The sequence below is a fragment of the Acomys russatus genome, chromosome 5, assembly GCF_903995435.1.
Source record: "Acomys russatus chromosome 5, mAcoRus1.1, whole genome shotgun sequence".
Lineage (NCBI taxonomy): Eukaryota > Metazoa > Chordata > Mammalia > Rodentia > Muridae > Acomys > Acomys russatus.
In genome coordinates this window covers 21,935,034-21,962,151 of record NC_067141.1, presented here as the reverse complement: position 1 = coordinate 21,962,151, position 27,118 = coordinate 21,935,034, and the positions used below count along the sequence as shown (strand labels likewise).

Sequence of the window (27,118 nt, the reverse complement as noted above, 5' to 3'; positions counted from 1 at the left end):
ATCAGAGTGTTCCTCTCAAGGCGCCCAACTTGGGGTCAGGCTCCCCACACATGCTCTAGGCCTCCCTCATGTAGAAAGTCCTCTCAGAGCCAGCAATCAGTTATCTGTGGTTATAGCTTGTCACTCTAAGTTCAGGCTGTTTCCTGAGAAAATGGCCTCAGGAAGGAGAAAAAGCAGTAGTGTTATAGGACAGGAACAAAGCACCACCAAACTCTTCCCCAAACCTCTTGGAGAAGCAGGGTAGGAACAAACTTGGGCACAGGAGAGAAGATATATGGGGAATATCTGCCGCCCACAAGTATTATTATTATTATTATTATTATTATTATTATTATTATTATTATTATTATTATTATTATATTAAAGACAGGGTTTCTCTGTGTAGCCTTGGCTGTCCTGGACTCACTCTGTAGACCAGGCGGCTGGCCTCGAACTCACAGCGATCCACCTGCCTCTGCCTCCCCAGTGCTGGGATTAAAGGTGTGCTCCACCATGCCCAGCTGTGCCCACAAATCTTTTTGTTTTTAAAGACAGGGTTTCTCTGTGTAGCCCTGGAACTCACTTTGCAGACCAGTCTGGCCTTGAACCCAGAGATCCACCTGCCTCTGCCTCCCAAGTGCTGGAATTATACAACTCACAGGAGCCAGTTCTCTCCATCATGTGGGTTCTAGGTACCAAAGGGTCATGAGGTTTGGCAGCTGGCTGCCTTTACCTGATGAGCCATCTTAACCTGCCCGAACTTTTAACTTTAACCCAAGTTCCATGTGGGCAGTATCTAACCCAGGCTCTTCTTGACTCAGGTCTTCCTACATACGCTTCCTGAGTGCTGATTTTACAGGCACACACTATCACTTACTGCCCACACTGACAGCTCAGAGGTGCTAGCTGCCTCCTGAGGCATCACTACCACCATTTGTCATTCGCTGTCATGGCTTCTGAAACCTTTCCAGAAGCCCAGAGGAAGAGGCTTTCTCTGCTGTCCCCCTTAACCCAAGTGGCACAATGCTCATTCTCAGATACTCTGTATTCTCTTGTGAGGGATATGGACATGCTCCTTGACCCCTAACATGCCCTACATCTAACAGGCCTAAGATACCTTTACTGGGGACTACAGGTGACTGACTCAGATCTGCCAGGGCGTGTCTCAATGCCAGCTCCTTTAAGAAACCCTTGAACACTGGACAGATAAAGAGCTAATAGAGGGATGAGCCAGGTGGGGATTGGGAAGCGACTGAGACCTGTTCTTGGGCCTCCATCCGCAGAGGCTTGCAGCTTGCAGGAAGAGCAGCAGCAGATTACCTACCAGGGCTGCGTTGCAAATGTGACTCTAACTCGTTGCCAGGGTTTCTGTGACTCCTCTGTCAGGTGAGTTACTGGCAAATACCCTTTCCGCTCGGGCCAGAACCCTCAGAGAAACTGGGCTCTCAATGTCTCCCAAGCCTGCTCTGACCAGCAGAGGTCTAGGCAGGTCACTCTGGCCACACTTGCCTTACCAGTGAGCAGGTGCTGGCTCCAGAGGCCCTGGCCTACAAATCAGCTAGTGTTTTTAACTAGGGGCGGGGTAGGTGGGTGGGGCAGCAGGGCAATCCTGAATCTGCATGTCTCTGCTTCTTGGCAGTTTCAATAAGGATACCCTGCAGTTGGAGACCCGCTGTGGCTGCTGCCAGCCCCTTAGTACCTACAAGAAGCAACTCTCACTGCCCTGCCCAGACCCCAACACACCAGGTCAGCAGCTCACGCTCACCGTCCAAGTGTTCAGCAGCTGCACATGCAGCCCCCTGCAATGCAAGAACTGAACAGCTGCAACTAGTTTCTGGGCACAAGGGGTCATAGACAAAAATGCCATTCCTGATATGCCACCCCACCCCCAACAATCCCTTTACTGGCCACGGGCATGGCCTCAAAGAGATCTTGGATATGTCTCATCCTGAGGCAGCTGCAGAACAGCTGTCAATGCAGGGCCTCCCACCACCTACCTCCTGAAGACCTTAACCAAGCAAAACAGGCCTTTAGTGGAAATGACATCCCTTCAACCTTGCAGCATTTGGAATTCCCTGTCCACCTGCATACCACCTCCCAGCCTCCAGCTGTATTAGCCCAAGAGATCAGAAAGCACTAGAAGCAGATGCTGAGAAGGATGGGCAGGGCATCTGGGGAGACATGGGGAGTAACAGGAGGAAGATGCAGGGGCATGAGCCTTAGTGAGGGCAAGCAGCAAGGTAAGCACAAAAAAAGGTCATCTCCCTAGAGGCAGGGAGGAACAAAAGGCATTGGCACCCACTGGGCAGGCGGCCATCGCCCAGCAGTGAGCAGATTCTAAATAAACTGGTTCTTTTCAAGGCAGATCCTGGTGTATACATGTTGCTGCTGTCTTCCAGAATCCTGAGCATAAAATCACTAATACTTGCACAGGCCAGGCCACCAGGACCTGAACTGTGAAGGCCCATATGCTAGGTGGGGCTAGGACAGATGACTACCAGTCTTTGTCTTGAGCCACTCAAACCCAGAATTTTGCCAAGTCTGTGGTAAAGCCTACTTCTTCCAGGCTCCCCAGGCAAGGCCCATCTCTCATGTGCAGCCCCAGCCTGGGCAGAGAAAAAAGTGCTGACCCATGGACCCTATGTGTTCAGACCGAAGCTTCCAGATACAGGACTTCAAATACAGGCAGCATGTGGACCCAGGCTAGATTCAATACACCCAGTATCACACAGACAAAGCTAGGACAATCATTTCCTAAGGTACCCCTCAATTGAGAGGCAGAGAGCACTCCAGGGTCCTTGGCTGAGTTGTACTCAATTTCACAAGGCAGGCTAAGGGCTTCCACAACACTCCACACAAAGACCACACATATCCAGTTTCCTAGCATTTATTATTTTTTTCTCTGAGAACAAGCACACTGTACTGATGGAGGCCCAGGAGTCACATAGGACAGGCCTGTGCCCCGGCAGCTTCCGTGTCCTGGGGCATTACTGATCCAGACACCATCACTGGGCAGCACATGGTACATAAGCCACAACCACACAGGTTGAGCTATCCACATGGTCCATGCAATAGTGCATGGACTGCACGTAATGGACAGCCACACTGTCCAGCTACTAGAGCAAGGGAACTTGGGAGGCTCACTGTGGCCACAGCTAGATCATCCATCTGCAGGGCAAGCCTGTGCCTTGGCAGGTGTGGGTCACAACACATAACAGGCAGACCAGGGGCTTCATGGAACATGAGGATCAGCTCAGCAGATGTTGCTTGTTCTGAAACTAACTGCCTGGGCTGTACAGTGAGAGGTTGCAGGAGCTTGAGGAGGACAGAAGCCCTGCTGTAGTCCTCAAACCCACCATGGCAGGCTGGTAGCCTGAGGCTGTGGCAAAAAACCCTCGTGCATATGTGAGCATGCCTAGTGCTCCAGTGAGCATGGGCACCGACACTGCTGTGTAAGTACAGACAAGCCTGTACAGCTGAGTGCACAGCAAACCTGGGCACCATCTCAAGACAGAGTGCAGGGTCCCAGCCCGGGCTCCCAAGGCTTGTGATGTGGCCTACGTCTTCCCCTGATGGGCTGCACATACAGTCCAGTGCCCACAAAAGGTTAACTAACCCATGAACCGCCAGTGCTCAAGAGAGGAAGTCCAGGGCATCTATCCTTTGCGCAGCACTGAGCTGCCATCCTCATCCCAGCCTCTCACTCCATTGCTGCACTTAGATTTCCCTTTTCCACCCAACCACGAGGGCTTCATGGCAGTGAGGATGCAACACTAGGGCACCAACCAAGACCCTCTGGAGAGAAGTACACCTTATGATTACTTCACCACCCACCCACTTAATCTTCAAGTCCCCAGAATGTACCATAGGGATAGTACATTCATTAAAAATGAAAGATGGGTGATGTCCATGTCTTCAAAGTCAAGAGGAACCCCTCTGCCCATTGTGCTGCAAACCTAAGATCTCAAGTAAGTGGGAGAATGTTGAAACTGTCCCTTCAAGAACACTGGTATGCTAGGCACAAGATCCTGCCATGAGTGGGGCATAGAGTTTGCCAAAAGTCATACAGGAAGCACTTCGGCACCATCAGGCAGTACTACAGCAAACTCAATAGACACTGCCCAGCCCATGAGGCCACACACCTCTAAGCCAACACAGGCCTGTGTTAACCCTGTAAGCACATAGTGCTGTTTCTATATTACCCAAAAATCTGAGATTAAGCCAGTGGCATTTTAATAAAAGTTGAACAAAATTTCCACTTTCGTTCAAACTTCTAATTTCCCTTTAATTTGTAGGTTGACCCATAGGGCTGCCTTGATTTTCCAGGCCCAGGCACCCTTCTTTGATGGGGCAGGCCTGCTGCAGCCCTTCTCAAACTGTGTCCTGCATGTCCTCCACACCCAGGGGCTGGCTGTAGGTGCAGGACTGGAAGGGCCTTGAGTGGCAGTTTTCAGACAGGGGTGTTTATCTGCAGTGTGGTACAAAGACAAACAGTACAGACGAGAGAGACGCACAAACAAAAAGCCTGATCTTCTGGTCTGTGGATTAGAACTGTTCCGACAGCAATTCACATAGCCTCTGAGAGACGGTGTCTTTGCTGGTCCGCAGGGTGAGTCGGTACATCTGAAACAGAGCAAGAGGGTGAGTGGGCATGAGCCCCTGGCTAATTTTAGCAGGTACATTTGTGACCCAGGCCTCACTATTCATAGCAGTCCTTCCCAAAGTGCCACTGTTTCATCAGTAAAAACAGAAAAATCTAATAAAAGCAAATGTTTGGAGCATGGGGAGTGGCTGTTAATGGAGGCTGGAGTCAGTCGGCCACTCTAGAAAGCTCTTTTGTTTTGTGTTTTGAGACAGTTTTACTGTGTAGCCCAGGCTGGCCTTGAACTGTTATTCCTCCCACCTTCCCTTCCTGAGTACTGAGATTACAGGCATGCACCAGCATACACAACCAACTTGGCAGCATCTCATCCAATTCACTATGTACCACCCTGTGAACTCCCCAAACTGCCCAAGTCTTGTGAAAACAAGTATCCATACACAGACTGCAGTCTCTAGAGGAACACTGCTGAAGCAAGCAGCAACATACAGCACATTCAGAGAGGGATGCAGAACATGACAACACCAGGAGAGCTGCTTCGACACAGTTCAGGGCTAGGCTGCTGCACAGGCACTGCAGTGGCATGCCAGGCCTTCTGTGAGGAGATAGAAATACTATGTGCTCTGTTGGCCCGTCACTATCTTAGTGTCTGCACTGTCACCATAACCAACAACACTTAAGAGTCTGAGAATCTCTATAAGAAAACTGCAATGAAATAAAAAACAACACAACATATCCATTCTCCTGCTGTGGCAATCTCACCTGAGCTTGCAGATTTGGCTCCAGGCGCAGCAAGCAGCCGATCTGGGTGGTTTTGGTATGTATTATGCCAGCACCCACAAAATTTGCAGGGTTTGGATCAACTTCCTCAAGAAGTGCAGAACCAAATCCAATAATCTACAGAGAATGAAGAGGCAGGTCAGGACTCACTGGTCACAGCACCTGCCTCAGGACATCACCATACACCCCTTTACCTTTGCTTTAGTGATCTCTGTATCCATCGGATGCTTTGCTTTGAAGATATTCTGCACTTCTTGCTGTGGACTACAAAAAACCTACATGTTAGTTCTAAAACCCTTGCTGAGACCCATAAAGCATCCTGCCCAGGGATAGGCCCCTCTCCCACTCCCCTCTGCACAGCTCACTTGCTCAACTGCTTCCAACGCTGAAAGAAATCCTGAGAAGCCATTTCTGTGGGCTGGAAAAATTTGTTGAGAGTAATGGGAAGCTTAACAGACACATTCTGGAAGGTTCCACCATACCTGTAATAATAGAGTCATGTTATGGAGAATGAACACCTGGCCAAAATGCTCTAGTTAGTGGGTTTTGGGGCCTTAGAAGGGCCATGTGGCTACCTACCATAATAATAGCCACAAAGACTGTATACCAGCAGTATTCCTAGAGGGGCTAAGCCACATCTTTCATCCATTCCTCCATTCAGAGGTGAGCAAGGGACTAAGCCACTGCTTTGTGCCAAGTGTCAGAGGACCAGTTCCTTTCAGTCCTACTCCTTTGGCAAATGAAGACCCAGGACAGGCTCAAGTGGAACGCCTATCAAATCAATTAGCCTTGTAGCTCCCCAACAAGGGACCATTGATCCCATCCACTCTATACTGTTGTCATTAAAAAAGGAAAGAAGGCTACATGTTATGATCCAGAAGTCTGGCTCCAAACCAGCTACCATCACTTCTCCGTAAGCTGTCCTTTTTATCCAGCCTCATCAGGCAGCACAGAAAGCCTGGCTCTCTGCCTACTAGGGGGTAGGCCCTTCCATTTCTCACCACAAAATCTTCAGGGTCAGAAATAGGCCAGCCCACAATCCACACAGAAGACTCAAAACCTGTGGGTACCATGTCATGGTGACAGAAACCAGCTCCCTCTTCACTTGTTCCAATACTCTGGAATTCCAGGCCTGGCAGGACTGTGCACACAGGCACAGTGGTACAGGACTAACTAGTAGACTCCCTTGAAGGAAGAACACAGGAAGCACATAGTACTCACCTGAACTGGATGTTGAGGACAGGAGCCTCTGTGAAATCAGATATACACTCAATGTTGACCACCTGTTGCACCTGAGCACCCCCATCCACCGTTGGGTCCACAGGCTTGGTCTGCAGGTTCAGATGTGCGTGCATTAAGGAGTCCAGGCTGGCAAAGAGAGTGGGCCTGGCCCAGCCAGCCAACCACAGAAAGCAGTGGTGGCCCCCACACAGCACAGTACCTTGCCAACATCATAAATCAAGGCCCAGAACTGTTGCCAGCCTGCCCTTCCACCATTCAGCATGTCCCACTGGCCCAGACCACCCACAGCCATATGTACCTGGCTAGTCCCTTTCGCTAAAAGACCTTGGAATCTGTACACTGGCTGCAGACTGGCCTTGGCACTGCAGAACTGAGCTCTGGGACTATGTGATGACTCCCACTGTGCTCAGCAGAGGCTATGCCTGCTAACTCAAAGGCTTTACACCTTACAGCTTTACACCTCAGTGCAGCTCTGTACTATGCAACCCAGAGACTGCAACATTGCTGAAGATGGAACCAGGTTCTTGCTTATCCTGCAAATGTGTGTATTCTATCACTGAGCTACATCCCTGAACACCACACTAGTGCTTCTGACTTGTTTCCAAATGGTTCTATGTTTAAACAGATCATGGCCAAATGAACACAGATCTATTACAAAGATGACACTCATTGCCCTACACACTATGACCTGGGCCCAGGGCATGCATCTCTGGTTGTTGTGGATCTACTCTGCATGATGTAGCAGACCCCAGGTGTCTCTCTTTCACAGCCCCTCAACTGAAGTAATCCAGCATTCTTGACCATTCCTGGTGGGCCACACAGCTCTATCCTCTACCTGAGCAAAGGGCTGCTAACGCACACATCAGTGCAGTAGCCATAACATGCTCTATACCAGCTAGTTACCACAGGATCACTCTGCCTTTGTCCACAGCTCCTTTTTGGGGATTTCATAGGGCAAAGGACTGATAGTAAAGCAAGCAAAGAGAGTGGGTGACTCACAGAACCAGATGAAAGGGACAACGTGTGGGTGGTGTCTGACGCACTATCAGATCAACTCAGAGGGAAGGTCCCAGCTTTTACCTAGCCACTGGAAAACACTGCCAATATGAACAAAAGCATCACTCCTGGAAACTTCCTCTAACCCCACTGTTGGTCTTTCTGAAAGCCTATAGACAAGCAAGGATATTAGCCTGAAGGTCGTCAGCACAGATTAGTGTTGGAGTGAAGTTTAGGAACTGTGTAGAGGTCTTGTTACCATAAAATATGAACATTCGGCCTAGGAGGAAACAGAGGTAGTTTATTTTCTACACTATGTCACAGTTATCACGAACAGTCCATCAACAGTGGTGCCTGCAATTCCCCGCTGAATGTATTTACTGTGAGCTATGACTGTTGCAAAAATTAAAAACAACTTTTTTCTAATTTTTTGTTTAATCAAACAGCTGTGTGGTTTCACTGTGTAGCTTACTCTGGCCTAGAACTCCCTATGTAGCCCTGAACTCATGCCAATCCTCCCATCTCAGCCTTCCAAATGTTAGGATTATTCACATGAGCCATCATACCAAGTTTCTAGTTTCAAAGTAGTGTGGTTGGCGGGCACTGTACCAGCCACCTGTAATCCCAGCACATGAGAGCTAGGAGCAGGAAGATCAGGAGTTCAAGACCAGTCTCAGTTACACAGTACATTTGAGCACAGCCTGGGCTACATGAAAACTTGTTTCAAACACAAAACTAAAGCCAAACATACAAGTAAAAAATAGCATGGCAAGATTAGAAATGGGGATATGGGGCTATATTCTCTTCTGCCTCTCAACCTGCCCTAGAGCCTCCGTCTTATGTAGTTACTCAAGGGTGAAAGCAACACTTCTGCAAACCAGAACCAGAACCACAGATAACAGGTCAGCAGGTTCAGTGGCAGGAACATGTCATGAGGGACCAGAAGACCAGCCTGCCCTCTGCTGAAGCACCTAGACACATTCCCGTAACATCTGTGTCTGCCAGCAGACTCATTGGCTGATACCAACAGCTGGGACTGTCTATCCTTCAAATGTGCCATGTCCCAATAGCGACTAGCCAGACCCTATACCAGCTGGCCAGATCCTATAGACACTTAAACATCCTTAAGGTTCAGAAAGGAAACCACATACCAAAAGCTCTGGAAAAGATAGCAGTTTAGCTTCCCGCCTGGTGAAGTCACTATGGCAAGGGGTAAAAGACCAGGCACAGAAGGTCATATCAGCCCTGCCTCTCTCAGAGAAACACTACTGGTCCTTAGCATCCCACAGCTCCTGCGTGGCAGGCATGTTGTTCTTAGTTTTCCACACTCCCACTCCCTTTTCATAGACTTAGAGGCCATCTGAGTAGCAACCCCAGCAGTTTGGTGGGCAAAATGTTTTGACACTCAAGAAAATGTTTTCCTTTTTTAATTGCGGTAAAGTACATATAATCTAAAATACATCAATTTAGTCATGCTAGGTGCACAGCTTAGTAGTACACAGCCATCCTCACCACCTAACCTTCCATGGTCCTTGTCAGTGTATAGATTACAAACATTTCTTATTACAAAATATCCCTCAATTCCTTTGGGGGCTTTCCTTTTCACAGTTATTTTTTGAGATAGGATCTTCCACTACTGCCAAGGCTGGCTGGGCTATGTACAGAAGCACCACGGCTCGCTTTGTTTGTTTGTCTGTTTGTTGAGACAAGGCCTCTCTGTGTAACAGTTCTGGCTGTCCTGAAACTTACTATGTAGGCCAGGCTGGCCTCAAACTTACAGAGATCTGTCTGCCTCTGCTTCCTGGGTGCCATAGCTGGCTTTAAAAAAAAGTATTGTTTGTTTTGGGGTTTTTCTTTTGGTTGGGGGAGGTCTCACTATGTTACTTAGGCTTGCCTGGAATGTGCTATTTAGCCCAGAGTACCCTCAAAGTCCCAATTCTCCTGTCTCTGCCTCCAAATGCTGGGATTACAAATGTGTGTCACCATGCCTAGCTATTTCCAATAATTTCTAAAGAAATTTTTATCAAATAAAACACATACCTAAATTTTGCCGAAATTCTGACTTAAGTCCAATTTGAAGCAGCTGGTTTTCAAACAATACACCATTGTTTTTACAAACAAACCTAGGAGAAAAGGAGATGTGACCATCACTCAGAGTGGCCGACAGGAAGTGGAAGATTTGTTTTTTGTTTTGTTTGTTTTTGGAAGATTTGTTTTTAAAAGGGCTTAAAAAGTGTTCTGGGGCTAAAATATTTCGGTGGAGACAGAAAAGACAAAGTGGAAAAGGTTCAAGGGCTTTATCATGGTTTACTCTGGGCCTGTGGCAACCCTCAGGTAGTCTTCAGAAGCAGACGGAGTCTCCTGTGACTGTCCCCCTTGGAGGTCTGGGGTTGAGGCTAGGAACGGGTGGTATGCAGACAGTACAGTTGGACCTCCTCTGTGCCTGAGACAGTTGCATGTGGCAGCACACCTAAAAGTCGCAAAGGCTACCTAAGTAGACTCAGGAGTCAAGATGAATAACCTTTGCCCTGGATCATACATCAATTAATTCAGTGAACTTTCTCACAGTTGTCACCGTAGGACATGTAAGAGCTGTTTCCTTGCGGTGAAGCCACCATGCTGTCCCTGACACTCAGGGCCCCCTCTGCACAATACCCACATGGGCAATGGAGACAGAGACCCCTGTGAACACACCAGAGATCTAAGTGCCACCAGTTCTTCCAAAAATCTAGGTCACAACCCAACATCTATCTGCCCAGCTCTGGCAAAGGGAGATCTCCCGAAATTAAGCAGTCTATTCAGTGTACCAGACCATTTTCCCAACACTTCTGAGAACATGTAACAACACACGTGTAAGTGACTGTTACCTTATAGGATGTGGCTAGGCATTAGAGCCTGGCCTAAGGCTCTGAACACTAGCACAGGATCCCCTCACCCCAGGCCAGCACTCTACGCAGGCAGAGCTTGGATGCTACTTGAGGAGCCTGAGCAGAGGTTATGGGGCTCACACACTTGTATCTGCTCATCAATCTATTATCCATATGTCAGAGAAGCCCCTGACATCTAGGCATGGCTGGCTAGCTGTTTCCAAAAGGTCATTTCCACTACATCTTAACCCAAGGGAACTCCTGGGAAACAGAGTTATGTTAGGCTTATGGAGGATGCAACCTCTCTCGTGCCTGCTGCACTGCCCAAAGTAACAGGTCCTTCCACCGTGCACCAAGTAAACATCATGTGGTAACCCTGTTTGGCCACATCAAACCAAGACAGGAAAATCGCTGCACAAGTTAGTGTCCTGAAGAACGACCCTAGAACCCTAAGAGATTGTGTCAAGGAAGAGGCCAGCATGCCAGGATAAGGACAAAGTAAAGGCATATGACCTCCTAGAGCTGGGGAGCATACACCGAAAGCTTACACCAACAGAGGAAGACTCAAGCCTGCAAAAATGACTACCACCACGTTCCCCACCCCCTTCTTTACCAGACGCCAGGGAGTAGCTGACCCAGGGCCTATGGCTGTCATGGAGAAATGACAACAGAGCAAGGCTAAGGTATTCCTGGATGCAGCCCCTGTCAAACTAGGTTACATGGCTGGACCCCCACATTGCCTCTGCAATAAGAGCCTGGGAAGCTGGTTTGTTTGTTTGGTTGGTTGGTTTGGTTTTTCGAGACACAGGGGTGTAACAGCTCTAGCTGTCCTGGAACTCGTTCTGTAGACCAGGCTGGCCTCGAACTCACAGAGATCCACCTGCCTCTGCCTCCCAAGTGCTGGGATTAAAGGCGTGCACCATCACTATCACCCAGCTTGGGAAGCTGGGTTTTCCATAGCTCTTATACACCAAGCTTAGCAATTCTCAAGCCACCAGAGGTCTGCTCACAGCCCAGAGGCAGCCTACTCCAAACACACATTTCCTAACAGGAAGGAAGGATCATGTGCAAAATGAATACAAGGAAATGAAAACTCTAAAACCACAAAAATCCTGGTATCTCCAGGCAGGGAACAAAGGCCATCCTATGATGCACTCTAATCTCCCCGGGACAGAATTCACTGCCACTGGAGGGATACAAGTAAGGAGCTTCCACACCACCCATGAATCATAACAAAAGCAGGGTAATGAACAGCAAGGAAGCTGGCAAAGACAGCGAGCAAGAAGGAAGGAAAGTGATCCCAAACCTTTATAAATAGAAAGCTAAACAAGGGGCATGAAAGCAGAAGACACCTATGGAATCAGCAAGAAAGCCAGGCAAGCGCCTGGGACTGTGGTAGGAACAGAGCTGAAGGGGATTCCCTTAAAAAGGGTATATGCCAGGAAGCAGACAAAACAACCTGACAGAGCTGAAAGCACAAGGACGGTGAGGTGTGGGTGCGAAGGTCAATGGGAAAGAAGAAACAAGCTCAGAGTATTTATCAAATGCCCCACGGAAAAGAATAGTAGAGGTACCATCAGACTCCAAAGCAAAGCCAGCCACCCACATGCCCTCTGTTTGTAGGAACACCAGACCCTCTCTAACAGTGTCCATTAAGTGCAAAGCCACCAATAAGGGGCAGCTCCCACATCCCCCAGGAAGCACCCCAAAACTGGGCTACCTGGCAAAGTTGTCTTCAGAGCCGGGTGCAAGAGGTGCAACTGCCGAAGCTGAGTCTGAGAACACGTCCACCAGTAGCCCACCGCCAGAGGAGGGAGGAGGGCCTGTGGGAGCAGGGGGAACGGCCCCCAGACCCAGCAGGTCTGCTGACGGAGAAGGTGTAGACTGGAAGAGAAAAAAAGGGAGCATCATCGTGGAGATACTTGTATGCTTAAGACCCTCACAGTCCTGTGTCCACTCACGGGGAGGGGTCAGTGAGCAGTCCAGAGAGCGCAGACCAGCCAGTAAGGGCTGCTGATCCCCAACAAAGCAAGCCTACCCCTGAGTCCAGATGAAGACATTCACCTCATACCATCATAATAATTTCACACAACTAAAAAATTATCTGCATTTTCTCCACAAATGCCTGTTTGAACAAAAATAAAGTTCTTTAAAAAAAAAAAGTTTTGCCATCTAAAAGTTTGAAATGCATAGCTTAAGAAATAAGTCCATGCACATGACTGTCAACTATTAAAAAGATAAAGTTTGCACATGACGGAAGCAGGCGTTCGAGGTCATCCTCTGGTACATAGCAAGTTCTAGGCCTGCCTCGGCTACACAGTGAATCAGGTTACAATATGAATATTTGGTTTCAGACAAAAAACAGAAAAGTTTTGGTATGCGATCTACTGAATTTAACAAGGGCCGTCTGTATAACCGTGGTTTTGTTTGGAGCTATCCATTGGAGCCTGGTGGGTCCAGCAATGGATGCACAAAGGAAGACAGTGACTGCCTCTCCCAGAAGCTATCAACGCCCGAAAGTTCATCATTAAGGGTTAGAGCCCTGTCAGTCCTTCTCTCATCCACAAATGATTGTTGACAGGAATGAAAGAAAAACTGTGTAGGAAGCTAAGTGGGTAAAGGGGGTGGAAGGGAAGTAAGAGGGTGGGAAGAGAGTGGTTAGTGTGCATTGTACACACGTATAATGATCAAGGAAAAGGCCGGGCGTGGTGGCGCACACCTTTAATCCCAGCATTTGGGAGGCAGAGGCACGTGGATCGCTGTGAATTCGAGGCCAGTCTGCTCTACAAAGTGAGTCCAGGACAGCCAAGGCTACACAGGGAAACCCTGTCTTGAAAAACAAAAACAAACAAACAAAAAATTATCAAGGAAAAAGGCCTTGAAGCCAGGCAGTGGTAGCGCAGGCCTTTAAGACCAGCACTTAGGAGGCAGAAGCCGGGCAATCTCTAGTTCAAGACTGACCTGGTCTACAGAGTAAGTTCCAGGACTGCCGGCTACACAGAGAAACCCTGTCTCAAAACAACAAGCAATTGAAAGCCCTACATCACACAGAACAAGGGCACAGCTTGTCACCCCGCATTCATTCCCCAGACCTGACTTACCCAAAGGTACCACTGCCACACCACAGTTGATTCACACCCTTGTGTGTGCAGTCCACAGTACTCCGCAGGCTAGTCTATAAATGTGGGCTGCCACTGGCATGAATGAGACCCTGCCTTCCAGAATCACTTTGAATGACTTTTGAACATCCTACCGGTCATTCACAAAGGCAAGCATCATGAAACTAGATCCTGAATCCATTCTAATACAGCATATCTTATGCAGAGCAGGGGCTCAGTGGCAACATGTTCCCTGCACACAGGGAGCAATGGTCTGTCCCACCCACAGGAACTCCTTCAAATAGGACCAGGCCTCAAACTAAGCCTCAGCAAAGAATGCTGAGAGGATGTGGAAATGTATTAGCAGGGAAGTCTAAATGTTTATCCTTTGTAACAGCTGTAATATGTTGTTTTTTGTAAATTCATGTGTAGGCATGTGACCATGTGTATGAATATTACTTCAAATAAATGAGATGCTGAAAGTTTTCGTCATGCAAGGGGCACAGGTATGAGTGACAGCCACTCAGGTCAGGAACAGGTCTAATTGTTGCTGCTGGCCAGCACAAAGAAAGGAATGGGATGCTGGGGACAGAGTGAGCTCCTACGCCCCTTCATGTGGTTGCATAACTCTTTCAGAAGGGCCACCAAAGGCAGCAACACAGATGTCCTGTCACAGGTAGTTCCCCCCAAATGGGACAAGGCCACAGAGGTTGGCCAGAGAAGAACCAGAAAAGCCTAGGAGGACATCTGATGCTCCACTCTCCCAGTCCTGCTTTAGTTGGAGAAAGGCAGTAACGAAGCCCTCCAAAAGACATTTCCTACAATGAGTATACTTCCATCCACAGGAATATTCTTATTCTGCCACATAAAGGGGAAGTTTGTCCTACTTCAGTCACTACAGGAAACCTCCAAGAGACAAAAGGCAAGCCGTTCTAATTGATGGAGAACACACCAGCTTCCTACAGAACTATGTCTCGGGTCTAAAAACAAATCACTACAGAGAACCACAGGCGCTGGGCTGGTCCCAAAAAGCCATAACCTGGCTTCATAGAAAAGGCTGTCCCGGAGATCCTAGGCTCAGGTGCACACACAACCACATGTCCAGGGCTGGACCCTAGCAGACTCTCAGTACCTCAACATAAGCTTTTCCACAGACACAAGCCTGTCTCATCCCAACCCTGGGGCTATGGGATGCTATGGGCTCTAGGTACACAGTGGCAGGGACCCACCGCAGCACTGGTGCTGGCTGGAACAGGCTCAGGGCCCCCGTTCACATCTATGCTTCGCTCACGCTTGGTCTCCTCCAGATCAGTCACTGTGCTCGGGCCCTTCTTCTTCTTCAGCTTGGCCAAGATGGAGGATTCTCGCTCAGGGAAGGGTGGCATTTCTTCCAGGACAGTTGCCTGTTGAAGCACTAGAGGTTAGTGTGGCTATCCCGGCACCCAGCACCAGCCCAGTGGTCCCAGGACCAAACAGCCCAGCCAGGAGCCCGCACCAGGATGTCAGTGCTGGCAACAGTGCTCAGCCGCAGGTACTCCACAGCCCGCTGCTGCAGCTCCACGTCTGCGTTCTTCAGCTGGCTGTCACTGCGCAGCACGTCCTGAATGGTAGCCTTTACCTCTGGAAAGAGGTTCACGAACTTGATGTAGGTGGATAGCAGGAGTGCCCGGGTGGGGACGCTGCACAAGTGGAACTTGGAGTGGAGCAGGTTGAACTGGATCAGAGGGCTTGAGAGGGGCAGAGAGCACAGATGGGGAGTCACACTATCTCATCTGTCCCATGTGCTGCCTTGTGCTCAGCCTGTACCTCTAGTGGGGACCCTATGCTAAAGCAGTGCCTCCTTGAGGGGGACACACTGCCAGCTCCCAGGGTAGGGGAATCCTCCTCCCTCAGGCTGTCAAAGCAGTGTAGGGAGTGGGGCAGTCCAGTTCGCTGGGGTCTTTTACCTGGATCGTGGGTCCCCAGCTATCAAGTTTCCAAACTCCCCCAGGATGTAGCCGCCCACTTTGACCAAGTTCTCATGACACGCTGGAGCCTGCAATGCCTGTGAAACAGGAACAGCAGGAGCTAGGCCACAGGAAAGGCAGCTGGCATGAAGTGAAGCCACAGCCAAGACAGCTGGGACCTTCATCGCAAGGCGTGTTTTTTACATCAAGGAAAGCCTCCCCTAAAGCCTTGGCAGACCCTGGCTGGCTTCCTACAGCTGGCTGTGGTGTCAGCAACAAAGACGCCCACCAGGAGGGCACAAGGCTGTCCCTAGAAACTCCCAAAATAAAGCAGACATATGATGCCCCTCATGCACAGGATAGCTAGTAGGCCACTCAACAACCCAAGTGGCTGAGCTCTACTATGATTATGGAGATTAAGGTGAGAGGAAACTGTAGCGTGGTGCATCAGTGCAAGAAGGGCAGAACTGTAGATGGGAGCAGGACGGAAGAGAAGCAACACCCCTGAGACCCATCTCTGTTTCCTCAAGCTTAGCACCACTGCCCCCAGTAAGGGTACCCACCCTTCCCCTCCATACCTCAAACACCGTTTTGGCAGCATAACCCTGTACATCATCACGGTTGATGACAATCTGGATGACACGGTACCACACCTCTTCGCTCACATAGTCCCCTGCAATGCGGATGAGGTTGAGGATGGTGTCCACATACCAAGTGTAGTCCACTGCATACTTCTCAGCCAGGATGGCCACCTTCAGCACCTGCAGGGAAGACAGGGCCCGCAGGCAGATGCTACCCAGGACACAAAGCATAGGCTGGCACACAAGCCCATCCCAGGATGCAGAAGGACCTAAAGCTTGGGGTGACCAGGCAGCTTTCGGATTAGAGGCCACAGTCCCTAGAGTGTAGAGAAGCTGGCTCAGGTGAGAAAAGCTCCAGGGACACAACAGTCCAACTGGGCACAAGAGTTACACTTGGAACAAGATACTAATACTCAAGATAATCTGCTGAGGTCAGCCATACTCCAACCCTGCATCAGTTTACCTCCCTGACTCCATGATACTTCCAGAGTGTAGTGGTCTGAATGAGCCTACATATGGTCCTCATGGTCTTAATGTTTGAATGCCCCATCTCCAGTTAGTGGAGCTGTTGGGGTGGGTGTGGCCTTGTTAGAGAAGGCACATCACTCAGGGTGGGCTATGAGGCTGTAAAAGCCCATGCCAGGCCCAGTCTTCTTACAACTTGCAGGTCATATGAACTCTCAGTTACTGCTCCCCTGCCATGTCCTCCTGCCTGCCACCACAATCTCCACCATGGTGTTCATGGACTAACCCTCTGAAACTGTAGGTAAGCCCCCAATTAAATGCATGGGGACTAAAACCAACAATTAATAAACAGGGCCCCCTGAAGCTTAAAAGCTTCTATATGACAAAGGCACCATCATTCCTGCCAAGTAGCAGCCTATAGAATGGAGAAAAGTCTTCGCCAATTACACATCTATAGTATGTATCGAAACTAGATGAAGAACAAAGACAGGAGGCTGAAGAGATGGCTCAGTGGTTAAGAACACTGCCTGCTCTTCCAAAGGAACCAGGTTCAATTCCCAGCACCCACATGGCAGCTCACAACTGTCTGTAACTCCTAGATCTGACACCCTCATACCAATGCACATAAATTAAAACTAAATATACTTTTTAAAAAAAGAACAAAAATAGAACCTTAGAAAAAACAAATAATCTAATTTTAAAATGAGATACAGAATGAAAGAGAGTTCTCAAAAGATGAAACATAAATGGTTGAGGAATCCTTGAATAGTCAGCATCCTTAGCCATCTAGGAAGCGCAAACTAAAACTACCCCAGCCAGAATGTCCAAGATCAATAAAACAAATGACAGCTCATACTGGCAAAAGTTCAGGGAATAGAGAGTATTATTCACTGCTGGTAGGGGTACAAACTTACACTCCTACTAAAGAAATCAATGTAGCAGTTCCTCAGAACCTCAGGAAACTGGAAATAAATAGATCTACCTCCAGCTATGCAAGGCAGGCATGGTGGTGCAAACCTTTGATCCCAGTACTTGGGAGGCACACAGGATGCTGTGTGAGTTTAAGGCTAGCCTGGTTTACACAGAGTTTCAGGACAGCCAGGGCTATGTAGAGAAGGCATATCTCAAAAAACCAAAGAGAGCCAGCTACACACTCTTGGGTACATTCCCACAAGACTCTGCACCCTACTACTAGAGATGCTTGTTCACTCATGTTCACTGGGGCTCTAGTCATAACAGCCAGAAACTGGAAACAGCCTAGATGTTTTCAATTGATAAATGGATAATGAAAATGTGGTACATTTATACAATGAAATACTATTCAGCTGTTAAAATGAAATTATGAAATTCACAGGTGAAGCTAGGAAAAAAAAATCGTTGAGTGAGGTAACCTAGACCCCAAAAGACACATATGCTTTTTTTTTTTTATTAATTTATTCTTGTTACATCTCAATGTTTATCCCATCCCTTGTATCCTCCCATTCCTCCCTCCCTCCCATTTTCCCCTTATTCCCCTCCCCTATGACTGTGACTGAGGGGGATTACCTCCCCCTGTATATGCTCATAGGGTATCAAGTCTCTTCTTGGTAACCTGCTGTCCTTCCTCTGAGTGCCACCAGGTCTCCCCCTCCAGGGGACATGGTCAAATATGAAGCACCAGAGTTCGTGTGAAAGTCATATCCCACTCTCCACTCAACTGTGGAGAGTGTTCTGACCATTGGCTAGATCTGGGTAGGGGTTTAAAGTTTACCGCCTGTATCGTCCTTGGCTGGTGCCTTAGCCTGAGCGGGAGCCCTGGGCCCGACACATATGCTTTTACTTATATTATGATGTTATAGTTCTTAGGCCTTCGATATGGAATATATATTGCTATAATCTGAATGACACAGAAGTCAGGTAACTAGTAAGGTACTGGGAGTAGGATAGGACTTCCCAAGGCAGGGAAATAGAATATATGAAGCGATAAAGAGGAAATGAAAATAGTACAGATAAATAGGGAGGAGGGAGCTGGGCCTGGTGGTGCACGTCTGTGATCCCAGCACTCAGGGAGGCAGAGGCAGGTGGATTGCTGTGAGTTCAAGGCCAGCCTGGTCTACAAAGTGAATCCAGGACAGCCAAGGCTACACAAAAAATCCTGTCTCAAAAAAACAAAACAAAAAACCAAAACAAAACAAAACAAAAAGGGGAGGAAGGTGGAAGGAAGGGTAGAGGAGGGAATATGGGGAGGGACAACTAACACTAAAGGCCATTTGAAAAAGCATATTGAAACCTACTGCTGTAAAAACTACCTAAAATACACACATATAAAAGATATCTAAATGAAGCACCAAAGCAGCAGGGGAGACAGTGTCCTAACTATACTTCTTGAGCCACCAAGTAAAACCTTCAGTGCCAGGAATGGGCTCCATCTTGCTGAATTGTTAGCCAAAGGGGCCTGTGGGAAGGACTGTAAGCTTTGTCACAGGTGAAAGCAGTCTTGGCGGGCTTTGCCCTTGGACACACCATGGATACTCCCTGAGATTAACCTTGAGATAGACTGGGTGGAGCCATCCTGGGCCTGGAATTCATAAAGCAAACCGCACCTGGGCTATTATTGTGTTTCTAATCAACCCTGGATGGGAGGCAGAGACCGCCCCTTGCACGTGAGAGACAGGCACTCGGAGAGGGGAGAGGAGCAGCAGGTTCAGACCCAGCTTGAGCACACATGGATCGGGAAAAGGATCAGCGAACAGGCCGGACAAGCGTGCAGGCCAGAGACACCTAGGGACCCGTCCCGTGGAACAGATCCCGGAAGGTCCACTCTTGTTTCCCTTTAACCTTTCCCCCCTCTTGTGTAAGATAGTTGGGTTGTATAATAAAGTTTAATTGTTAAGAAACAGAGCCAACAGGGGCCCCATGGAAGGCCCCAGACATCTACTGGTTGCTCTCCACAAACTGATGGTAAGGCCCTGTTGCTGAAGACAGCACTCACATATCTCTTCAAACAGAGAAATCAAGCCAACGCCTAACTAGAAGCTTCACCCCTGCTGACCCGAAGAACACTATGGAAGAGGAAAAATCCTAAGAGCCAGAAGAGCGGGGAATTTTCTGTGACACTGTGTTCATAGTAATGTCAGAAGCTACATCCATAAAGTCTCACCAACATGACTGCTTAAATGTGCGCTCAACAAGGAGGACATCAATAGACATGCCAAAGTGGACAAGGAAAAGCCCAGAAGGCCTCCACCCTACAGAAACAACTACAGGCAACTGAGGAAAACTGGAAGAGAGAGAGGGAGTGTTCCCCAGGGAAAAGCACACTAATTGGCTGTCCAGTGCCAAAGGGCCAGCCCTGAAAACACAAAAGTAGTATTATATGTACTTACAGGTCATATGTAGGAATAGATACGTATCTGCATACACACACACATGCAATAGCAATTAATGAAAAGAGGCCATGAATTTGAAGGACAGAGTACATGGGCAGGTTGAAAAGGAAAAAGGGAAAATGTAATTATAATCTCAAAAATTAAAAATAAATAAATTGGCCAGGTGTGGTGGTGGGAGGCAGAGGCAGGTGGATCGCTGTGAGCTCAAGGCCAGCCTGGTCTACAAAGCGAGTCCAGGGCAGCCAAGGCTAACATGGAGAACAACATAAATAAATAATGAATAAGTTAAGGAGAGAGAAAATAGAACATAAGGCTTGTAGTTGGGAGGTGGGAAGAATCTGGGAGGAATTAGAGAAGGAAAACATGAACAAAATATATTATATGTAAAAAATATTGTTTTCAATAGGGGGTTGAGGGCAAACCAACACAACTACACTGACAGATTCCACCAAGAGCAATCTAATGAAGGTGACTGAGGGCCTGGCCCACACAGACTATACCACTCAGGCCTGGCCAAAGCTAAAAGCCACATGTCCAGCCATATCCTGCCTAAGGCCAGCCCTTCTGCCCACCCACACTGCCTGCATAGGAGGATCCTGAATGTCCTCCAATGTTCAAGTGTTAGTGGCTTGGACTCCAGGGCAGCACAGGAGGTGCTGGTGAGACTTTTAAGGAGATCAGTGGAGAGCCTGCTGTTACCAGGAACTGGGCCCTAAAGGGGGACTGTGGACTGCGGTCTTGTTTTGACTCTTCCTCCTGGCCACAGTGTGAGCCGTGTGCTCACCATTAGTTCCAGCTACTGTCACATGCAGCGTGTTGAAGCATGTAGCTTGCCTACTGAGACCCAAAGCTTTGAGTCTACTCAATCTTGGGCCAGAAACTCCAAAATTGGAATAGAAAATAAACATCTCTAAAAAAAAAAAAAAGAAAGAAAATAAACATTTCTTTTACAATCATCTCAGGGAAACCAGCAAAATGGTTCAGCAGTGGACAGTGTTTACTGCCTCATCTTATGACCTGAGTTTAATCCCTGAAACCCACATAGATGAAGGAAAGAACCAACTCAACTCCTGACCTGCACACACATGCCAGAAGACATACGTGTGCACACAAATAGAACAGAAAACAAAACAACAACAACAAAAACCCTCCAGAGTTTCATTATAGTGGCAAAGACCAAGCCACAGACCCCAGGCCCCAGCACCTCCGGCCTGGTGTCAGACAATGGCTTCCAACCCCACGTGGACCCTTCCCCTTCTAGCACCTCATTTCCTAGGCAACGGCTCAACTAGAGGTGCTGCCTCCAAGAAGCCTTCTTGACCTCTACTCTCTCCGGCCCTTCCCGGGATCACAGCACAGTCACAAAACAACTCAGGGTGAGCACCTAGCCCGCCTAGCCCTTCCTCATCAGACTAGGCAATCCAGCTAGTGCCCACGTTGCCCCATCTCTCTACTGGTTCTCAAGGAAGCCTCACATTGCACTCTGCTTCCAGGAATGACACATGAGAAAATATTTTCCACAAGATAGAGCAGTAGAGAGGCTGTGCTCACAGCAATAGCTGCGGCTGCACTCTCACCCCGTCTGCTGTCACTATGGTACAGAGCAGCCATGGAGTGATAAGTGAAGCAAGCCAGAGCCTCTCGTCTGTGGTCACACATGCCTGTTTCTTCCCTAAGACACAGTGGTTTTAAGTAAGCAGTCTGCTGGACTATAACAATGGTCACGTGTGCATGACCCTCTGGCTGACCACAGCTTAAACATTAACCTCTAATATGCCAGGAGACACCAGGAAAACGAAAGCTGCAGCAACTCTATGTTCAAAGTATAAGAATATCTTGGAGAAATTTTCCCTTAAGAATCAGCTCGTGAAAAAAATAAAATAAAATAAAATAAAATAAAATAAAAAATAAAAAAAAATCAGCTCGTGCTTGCCTGGCACAGGTGACTACAACCTGTACCGTCAGATCGCATTGAAAGGCTAGAGAGACACAAAGGCTGATGTCAAGGAAATCTTTTATCTAGTTTCTCACAGACACTCATGCAAGCCTGCCAGTCACTGAAAACCACTCAGAAACCATCCACTGGAACACATGTCCACAGTAGGGAGCAGCTTGGGCAGCCCCTCAGGCTATAGGACTCACAATTTCCTCTCGGATGGAATAGTCAGCCGTCTCTAGGTAGCTCAGCATCTCAGCCACAATCTGCTGGGCATTGCTGCGGTCACACATGGCGTAGAGCAGATCCACCGCCCGCTGCCGCACACTCACGTCTCGTTCCGTCTGGGAGAAACAAGGCAAAAATGAAAGCCCCTCCTACAAAGCTGTTGATGGTCAGTAGCTAACCACTGCTCTGTGTGAGTTCATGATAAGTCATGGCGACCCAGTTCTAGCTCTGTTCACTCTCCCACCACTTTGAATAGCTCTTCTGGCCTAATGAACAAGCCACTAAGACCTCTCCATTGTGTGGGCACAGACCAAGACCTTCCGTGTTGCCTGGGAGCTGGTTCCGAGGCTTCTCTCCAGGTGGCACGAGAAAGAGACTCCAGAACCTACCACACATGTGCTTGAGAAGCACAGTGCAGGTGTCGTAGCCCCCTCCCTGCAGTGCTGGAGAACAGTGTAGGGTGCCCAGTGCAGGACAGAGGACACCTAACAAGTGTTAGAGAAATTTGAGATGAGAGATGTCTTTATGACCCAAGGGACTAACTAGAACAGACACTGAACCAGGACTAGACGAAATCTAAAATGCAACCTCATGTTCAAGAGAGACACCAAAATGCCTCTTGATTTACACAAAAAAGATCTACTTCGCTACAGCTAAAGACCCCTAAAGATGAAAGGTCTACATCTATGGTTCCCTAATGAACTAATCTGACACGGGGGTACAGTAGATAGCAAGTGCCACGCCAGAGCCAGAGAAGCACACTAATAATATCACCCTCACACTCAGAGACATGAGAGCAGGTAACCTCAGTCAGGTTCTTTAATTTCTGGGATTCTAGTCCTTAAAAAAATAAAAAAATAAAAGATAAATAAAAATCTAAAATCCTTGACAAGAAATTTTGGTTTGTAAAATGTGAACCTTGCTAGAAAGAAGAACAAAATATTTCATCTTTCTGTCAAAGAAAACTGTTTCTGTTTACTGAACTATACTGTCTTGGACCCCAAGCAAGTGTCACATGAAATCCTACCATGGAACAGGACTGCTACAAGAGATACAAACTCCACTCACGGTCCTTGGCTAGAGCTCTGTTCCCAGGTGCTATGTCCTTGGGAATAGCAGGGCTTCACTGCAGGAAGATGGACAGCTTTCTCACCCAGGTGCCACATTCACCCCACAAGTCAGCAGATGACAAGTGGCAGGCAAGCACTCTAGTATCCAAACTAAACAGTTTGAAGGGGCTCCCACAGGAGGTACCTCCTAGTCTTCCGGCCTGCACATAAAGGCAGCTACACATGACCAACAAGAAGCACACCTTCAAGGCATTGATGACAGTCTCAATGTGGGTCTTGACGGCCTCATGAGAGAACTCAGAGCTGGCCAGCGTGCACATGCTCTCCAGAGCCAGGTAGCGCAGGTTTGTCTCTCGGTGCTGCAGGAACTGGCCCAGTTGGTTGCAGGCACGGACAAGCAAGTTTGGCTCACTGCAAGGAGCAGGGGACACAGTAATGAGGGGAATACAGTCAGAGAGGACTGTGAGCTACACACGAGTATAGAAAGGAGAGGATGCAGCCGGGCGTGATGGCACACACCTTTAATCCCAGCGCTCGGGAGGCAGAGGCAGGAGGATCCCTGTGAGTTCAAGGCCAGCCTGGTCTACAAAGAGAGTCCAGGACAGCCAAGGCTACACAGATAAACCCTGCCTCGAAAAACCAAAAAGAAAAAAGGAGGGGATGTAGTAAGGAGGGCACAGTGAGGAGGCAGTGCAGTGGAGGAGGAGGAGAATGAGGACTAGATACAGCAGGGTTGGGGAGGATGCTGGAGCAGACAGTACAGTAAGGAGGGATACAGTAAAACAGAGGTACAGTAAGGACGAGGTTCAGTAAAGAATGGGTTCAGTGAGACGGGGCTCAGTAAGGAGGCAGCAGAGTAAGAAGTGCAGTGAGAAGTGGCAGAGGAAGAAGTACAGTAAAAGGTTGTTGTAAAGAGAGGGGGTACAGTCAGTGAGGAGGAGCTGCAATGGAGAAGCGGTGACTTTCTTTTCTTTTCTCTTCTTTTTTTTGAGACAGGGTTTCTCCATGTAATAGCCCTGGCTGTCCTGGAACTCTCTTTGTAGACCAGGATAGCCTCAAACTCACAGAGATCCACCTGCCTCTGCCTCCCAAGTGCTGAGAGTAAAGGCATGCACCACCATGCCTGGCTTTCTAATGAATCTCCCCTATTCCAGAATGGACTCTGGAAAGCTCTGGTAGGCCAAGGTTTCACTTTCTTCAAGTTGTGTCTAAAAAAGTGACTTGGACAGCAGCCAGCCTTGAGCAGAGAGGGCTGTGCAGGAAACCGGACTAGGTTAAGTAAGTGGTGAGGGCTATAAATGCAGAACACAGGCTAACCCATTAAAAAAAAAAAAAAAAAAAACTACTCTTCCTTACTTAAGTTTCTTCGGGACCTTTGGTTTGGTTTGGTTTTTCAAGACAGGGTTCCTCTGGTTAGTCTTGGCTGTCCTGGACTCACTTTGTAGACCAGGCTGGCCTCTAACTCAGATTCGTCTGCCTCTGCCTCCCTGAGTGCTGGGATTACAGGCGTGCACCAGCATATCTATCTGGCTTGCAAGTTTTGTTTGTAATAGTTCATTCTCATCCCTGCTCCAGATTGCCAGACTGTTTTTTGAGGCAAGGTTTCTCTGTATTGGCTATCCTGGAACTCTCTTTGTAGACCAGGCTAGCCTTGAACTCAGCGATCTGCCTGCCTCTGCCTCCTGAGCACTGGGATTAAAGGCATGCGCCATCACCGCCCAGCCTGTCACAGCAACATTTATCTAAGTGACTATCAAAAGCAGCTGGTTCCAAGCAGGCCAGAGCTCTGTCTGCTACGCCCAGCTCCTGAGCCGCATGCTTCTGGCACAGACCCAGAGAACAGTGCCACAGGCACACACAAAGACACACCACCACAGCTGAGCATGAAAGACCAGAATCAAGCCTGTGCTGTGTAAAACAACCACGGCCTGTGGCCCACCCATGACCCTCTATGACAGCTGGGGGTTGTCACTATCACTGCCCCAGGAGACTCCACAATACTGGAGTATGCCTCCCTGAGCAGCAAAGCTAACAGCACACAGATGCCCCTTCCTTTCAGAGAAGCCACTTGGAATACTCAGAAGCAAGATGCAGCTCTAGAGATGATGACACAGGCAGAAACTTATCTAGCAGGGATGCCCTGGGGCCAGAAAGGGCACATGAGCTGGAGAAGAGGAGTAAGTGGTCTTACCCCACAGAGACTAAGACTAGAGGAGAGGTCACCTGTCAACATCTGCACCAACAACAGACCCTGAGCACCTGCTGCTCTGAAAAGGATGTGCTGCCGAGAGTGGCTCACCTGTCATGGTGGATGATCAGGCTGATGGCCTCAAACAGCACAGCGTTCTTGGCATTTGAATGCTGGACCTTCTTGGACTTGGGTGGCTCCTGGGCCTTGTTCAGGATGGTCTCCAAGCACTCAGTCAGGCGGCCACGCACCGCAGGGTCTTCTGGGCAAGACAAAACTGTCAGCTGGGCTCCTGGGCACTCATCCTACTAGCCAGACCCCACACTTAGGCAAGAGGCCTCCTATACTCTGCTGGTCCTGTGGGTACCTTTGGTAGTTATTCCCAGCTGCAAATATGACTGGAAGCATTTGTAAATTGCCGTGGGATAGCTCCCTGTGTCATAAACATGAGCCACACCTGCTCCTAATTCAGATGGCACAAAGCACTTCCATTTAGACAGAGCATGTTAGTCATAAAATCAAAGAATTATGAGCAAACACCTAAGGAGCTTCACAGACAACGAGTTTTTTTCCCCTCTCTGTTATCACCTCAGAAACAGAGAAAATATACAGCAACATTTTTTTTAATGTTTTAATTTGGTTTGAAGCTTAACAAATAGACAATGAGCAACAACAACAAAACAAAACAAAAATAAAAAACAAAACAAAGAGCCCTTAAAGGCAGCCACTGTAACGCATGCCTGTTTCAAAGCACTTAGAAGGCAGTCCATGAGAGTTACGAGTTCAAGACTATCTAGTAGATTCGAGGCCACACCGAATTACATAAGGCCCTGTCTCATTAAGAACAAAACAAGGGGAGCTGGAGAGATGGCTCAGAGGTTACAAATGCCCACCGCTCTTCCAGAGGACCCAAGTTCAAATCCCAGCACCCACATGCCAGCTCACAAATGTCTATAACTCCAGTTGTAGGGGATATGACACCCTCACACAGACATACATGTAGGCAAAACACCAATGTACATAAAATAAAAATAAATTATTTTGAGAAAAAAAAAAAAAAAGAAGAAAACAAGGGGCTAGAAAGATGGGCGAGCAGTTAAGCGCATTGGCTGTTTTCCCAAAGGACCCAATTTCCCAGCAGCTCACAACTGTCTATAACTCCAGCTCTAGGAAATCTAACACCCTAACATAAACGTACATGCAGGTTCGCATAAAATAAATACTCATAGCCAGGCATAGTGGTGCACGCCTATAATCTCAGCACTCAGGGAGGCAGAGACAGGCAGATTTCTGTGAGTTAGAGGCCAGCCTGGTCTACCAAGTAAGTCTAGGACAGCCAGGGCTACACAGAGAAACCCTATGTCAAAAAATAAAATGAAACAAAACAAAATAAATAATCATTTTTTAAAAAGAAGAAAAAGAACAAAACAAGGGGCAGTGAGATTTCCCAGTGGATAAAGGTGTTTGCCATCCAGCCTAACAACCTGAGTTTAATCCTCAAACACTGTATGTGGAAGGAGAGAACCGATTCCCGTAAGTTACCCTCTGGTCTCCACATGCATGTTGTGGTCCATGCACTCACAATACACACACAGAGTAAATAGGGTCTCATTGCAACATAAGACTTGCCAGTAGCTTTCACTAGACACCCCCTACCCTCACCCCCGCATGTCTGGCTTTTCATGTCAGTGCTGTAGACTGAACTCAGGTCCTTGTGGCTGTCACGCCAACACTTCTCTCTGAAACACCTCCTAATCTCCTTTACACTCAGTAA

At 48.2% G+C, this 27,118-nt stretch overlaps 2 protein-coding genes across 4 annotated transcripts in view; one reads left to right on the top strand and one right to left on the bottom strand.

The window, feature by feature from the left end:
• Positions 1 to 1,353, top strand: part of Muc6 (mucin 6, oligomeric mucus/gel-forming) — a 29,605-nt gene extending 28,252 nt beyond the window's left edge. Inside the window, exon 33 of the mRNA XM_051145110.1 lies at positions 1,263 to 1,353. Within this exon, the coding sequence (XP_051001067.1) occupies positions 1,263 to 1,353 (91 nt within the window). The remainder of the gene's footprint in view (positions 1 to 1,262) is intronic.
• A 2,837-nt stretch (positions 1,354 to 4,190) lies between these two features.
• The window catches only part of Ap2a2 (adaptor related protein complex 2 subunit alpha 2), a 71,693-nt gene continuing 48,765 nt past the window's right edge, over positions 4,191 to 27,118 (bottom strand). For 2 of the 3 annotated variants that reach the window (XM_051145668.1, XM_051145666.1), the window contains 15 exons: positions 25,456 to 25,603; positions 23,399 to 23,567; positions 22,065 to 22,202; positions 16,087 to 16,269; positions 15,509 to 15,606; positions 15,058 to 15,289; positions 14,792 to 14,965; positions 12,185 to 12,348; positions 9,638 to 9,720; positions 7,788 to 7,877; positions 6,581 to 6,704; positions 5,725 to 5,841; positions 5,554 to 5,623; positions 5,342 to 5,476; positions 4,191 to 4,602 (listed from right to left, as the gene is read on the bottom strand). In XM_051145668.1, the coding sequence (XP_051001625.1) occupies positions 4,525 to 4,602; positions 5,342 to 5,476; positions 5,554 to 5,623; positions 5,725 to 5,841; positions 6,581 to 6,704; positions 7,788 to 7,877; positions 9,638 to 9,720; positions 12,185 to 12,348; positions 14,792 to 14,965; positions 15,058 to 15,289; positions 15,509 to 15,606; positions 16,087 to 16,269; positions 22,065 to 22,202; positions 23,399 to 23,567; positions 25,456 to 25,603 (2,003 nt within the window). In that variant the 3' untranslated portion in view covers positions 4,191 to 4,524. Of the gene's footprint in view, positions 4,603 to 5,341; positions 5,477 to 5,553; positions 5,624 to 5,724; positions 5,842 to 6,580; positions 6,705 to 7,787; positions 7,878 to 9,637; positions 9,721 to 12,184; positions 12,349 to 14,791; positions 14,966 to 15,057; positions 15,290 to 15,508; positions 15,607 to 16,086; positions 16,270 to 22,064; positions 22,203 to 23,398; positions 23,568 to 25,455; positions 25,607 to 27,118 lie in introns of all 3 variants that reach the window. The other variant, XM_051145667.1, reaches the window with a different exon arrangement.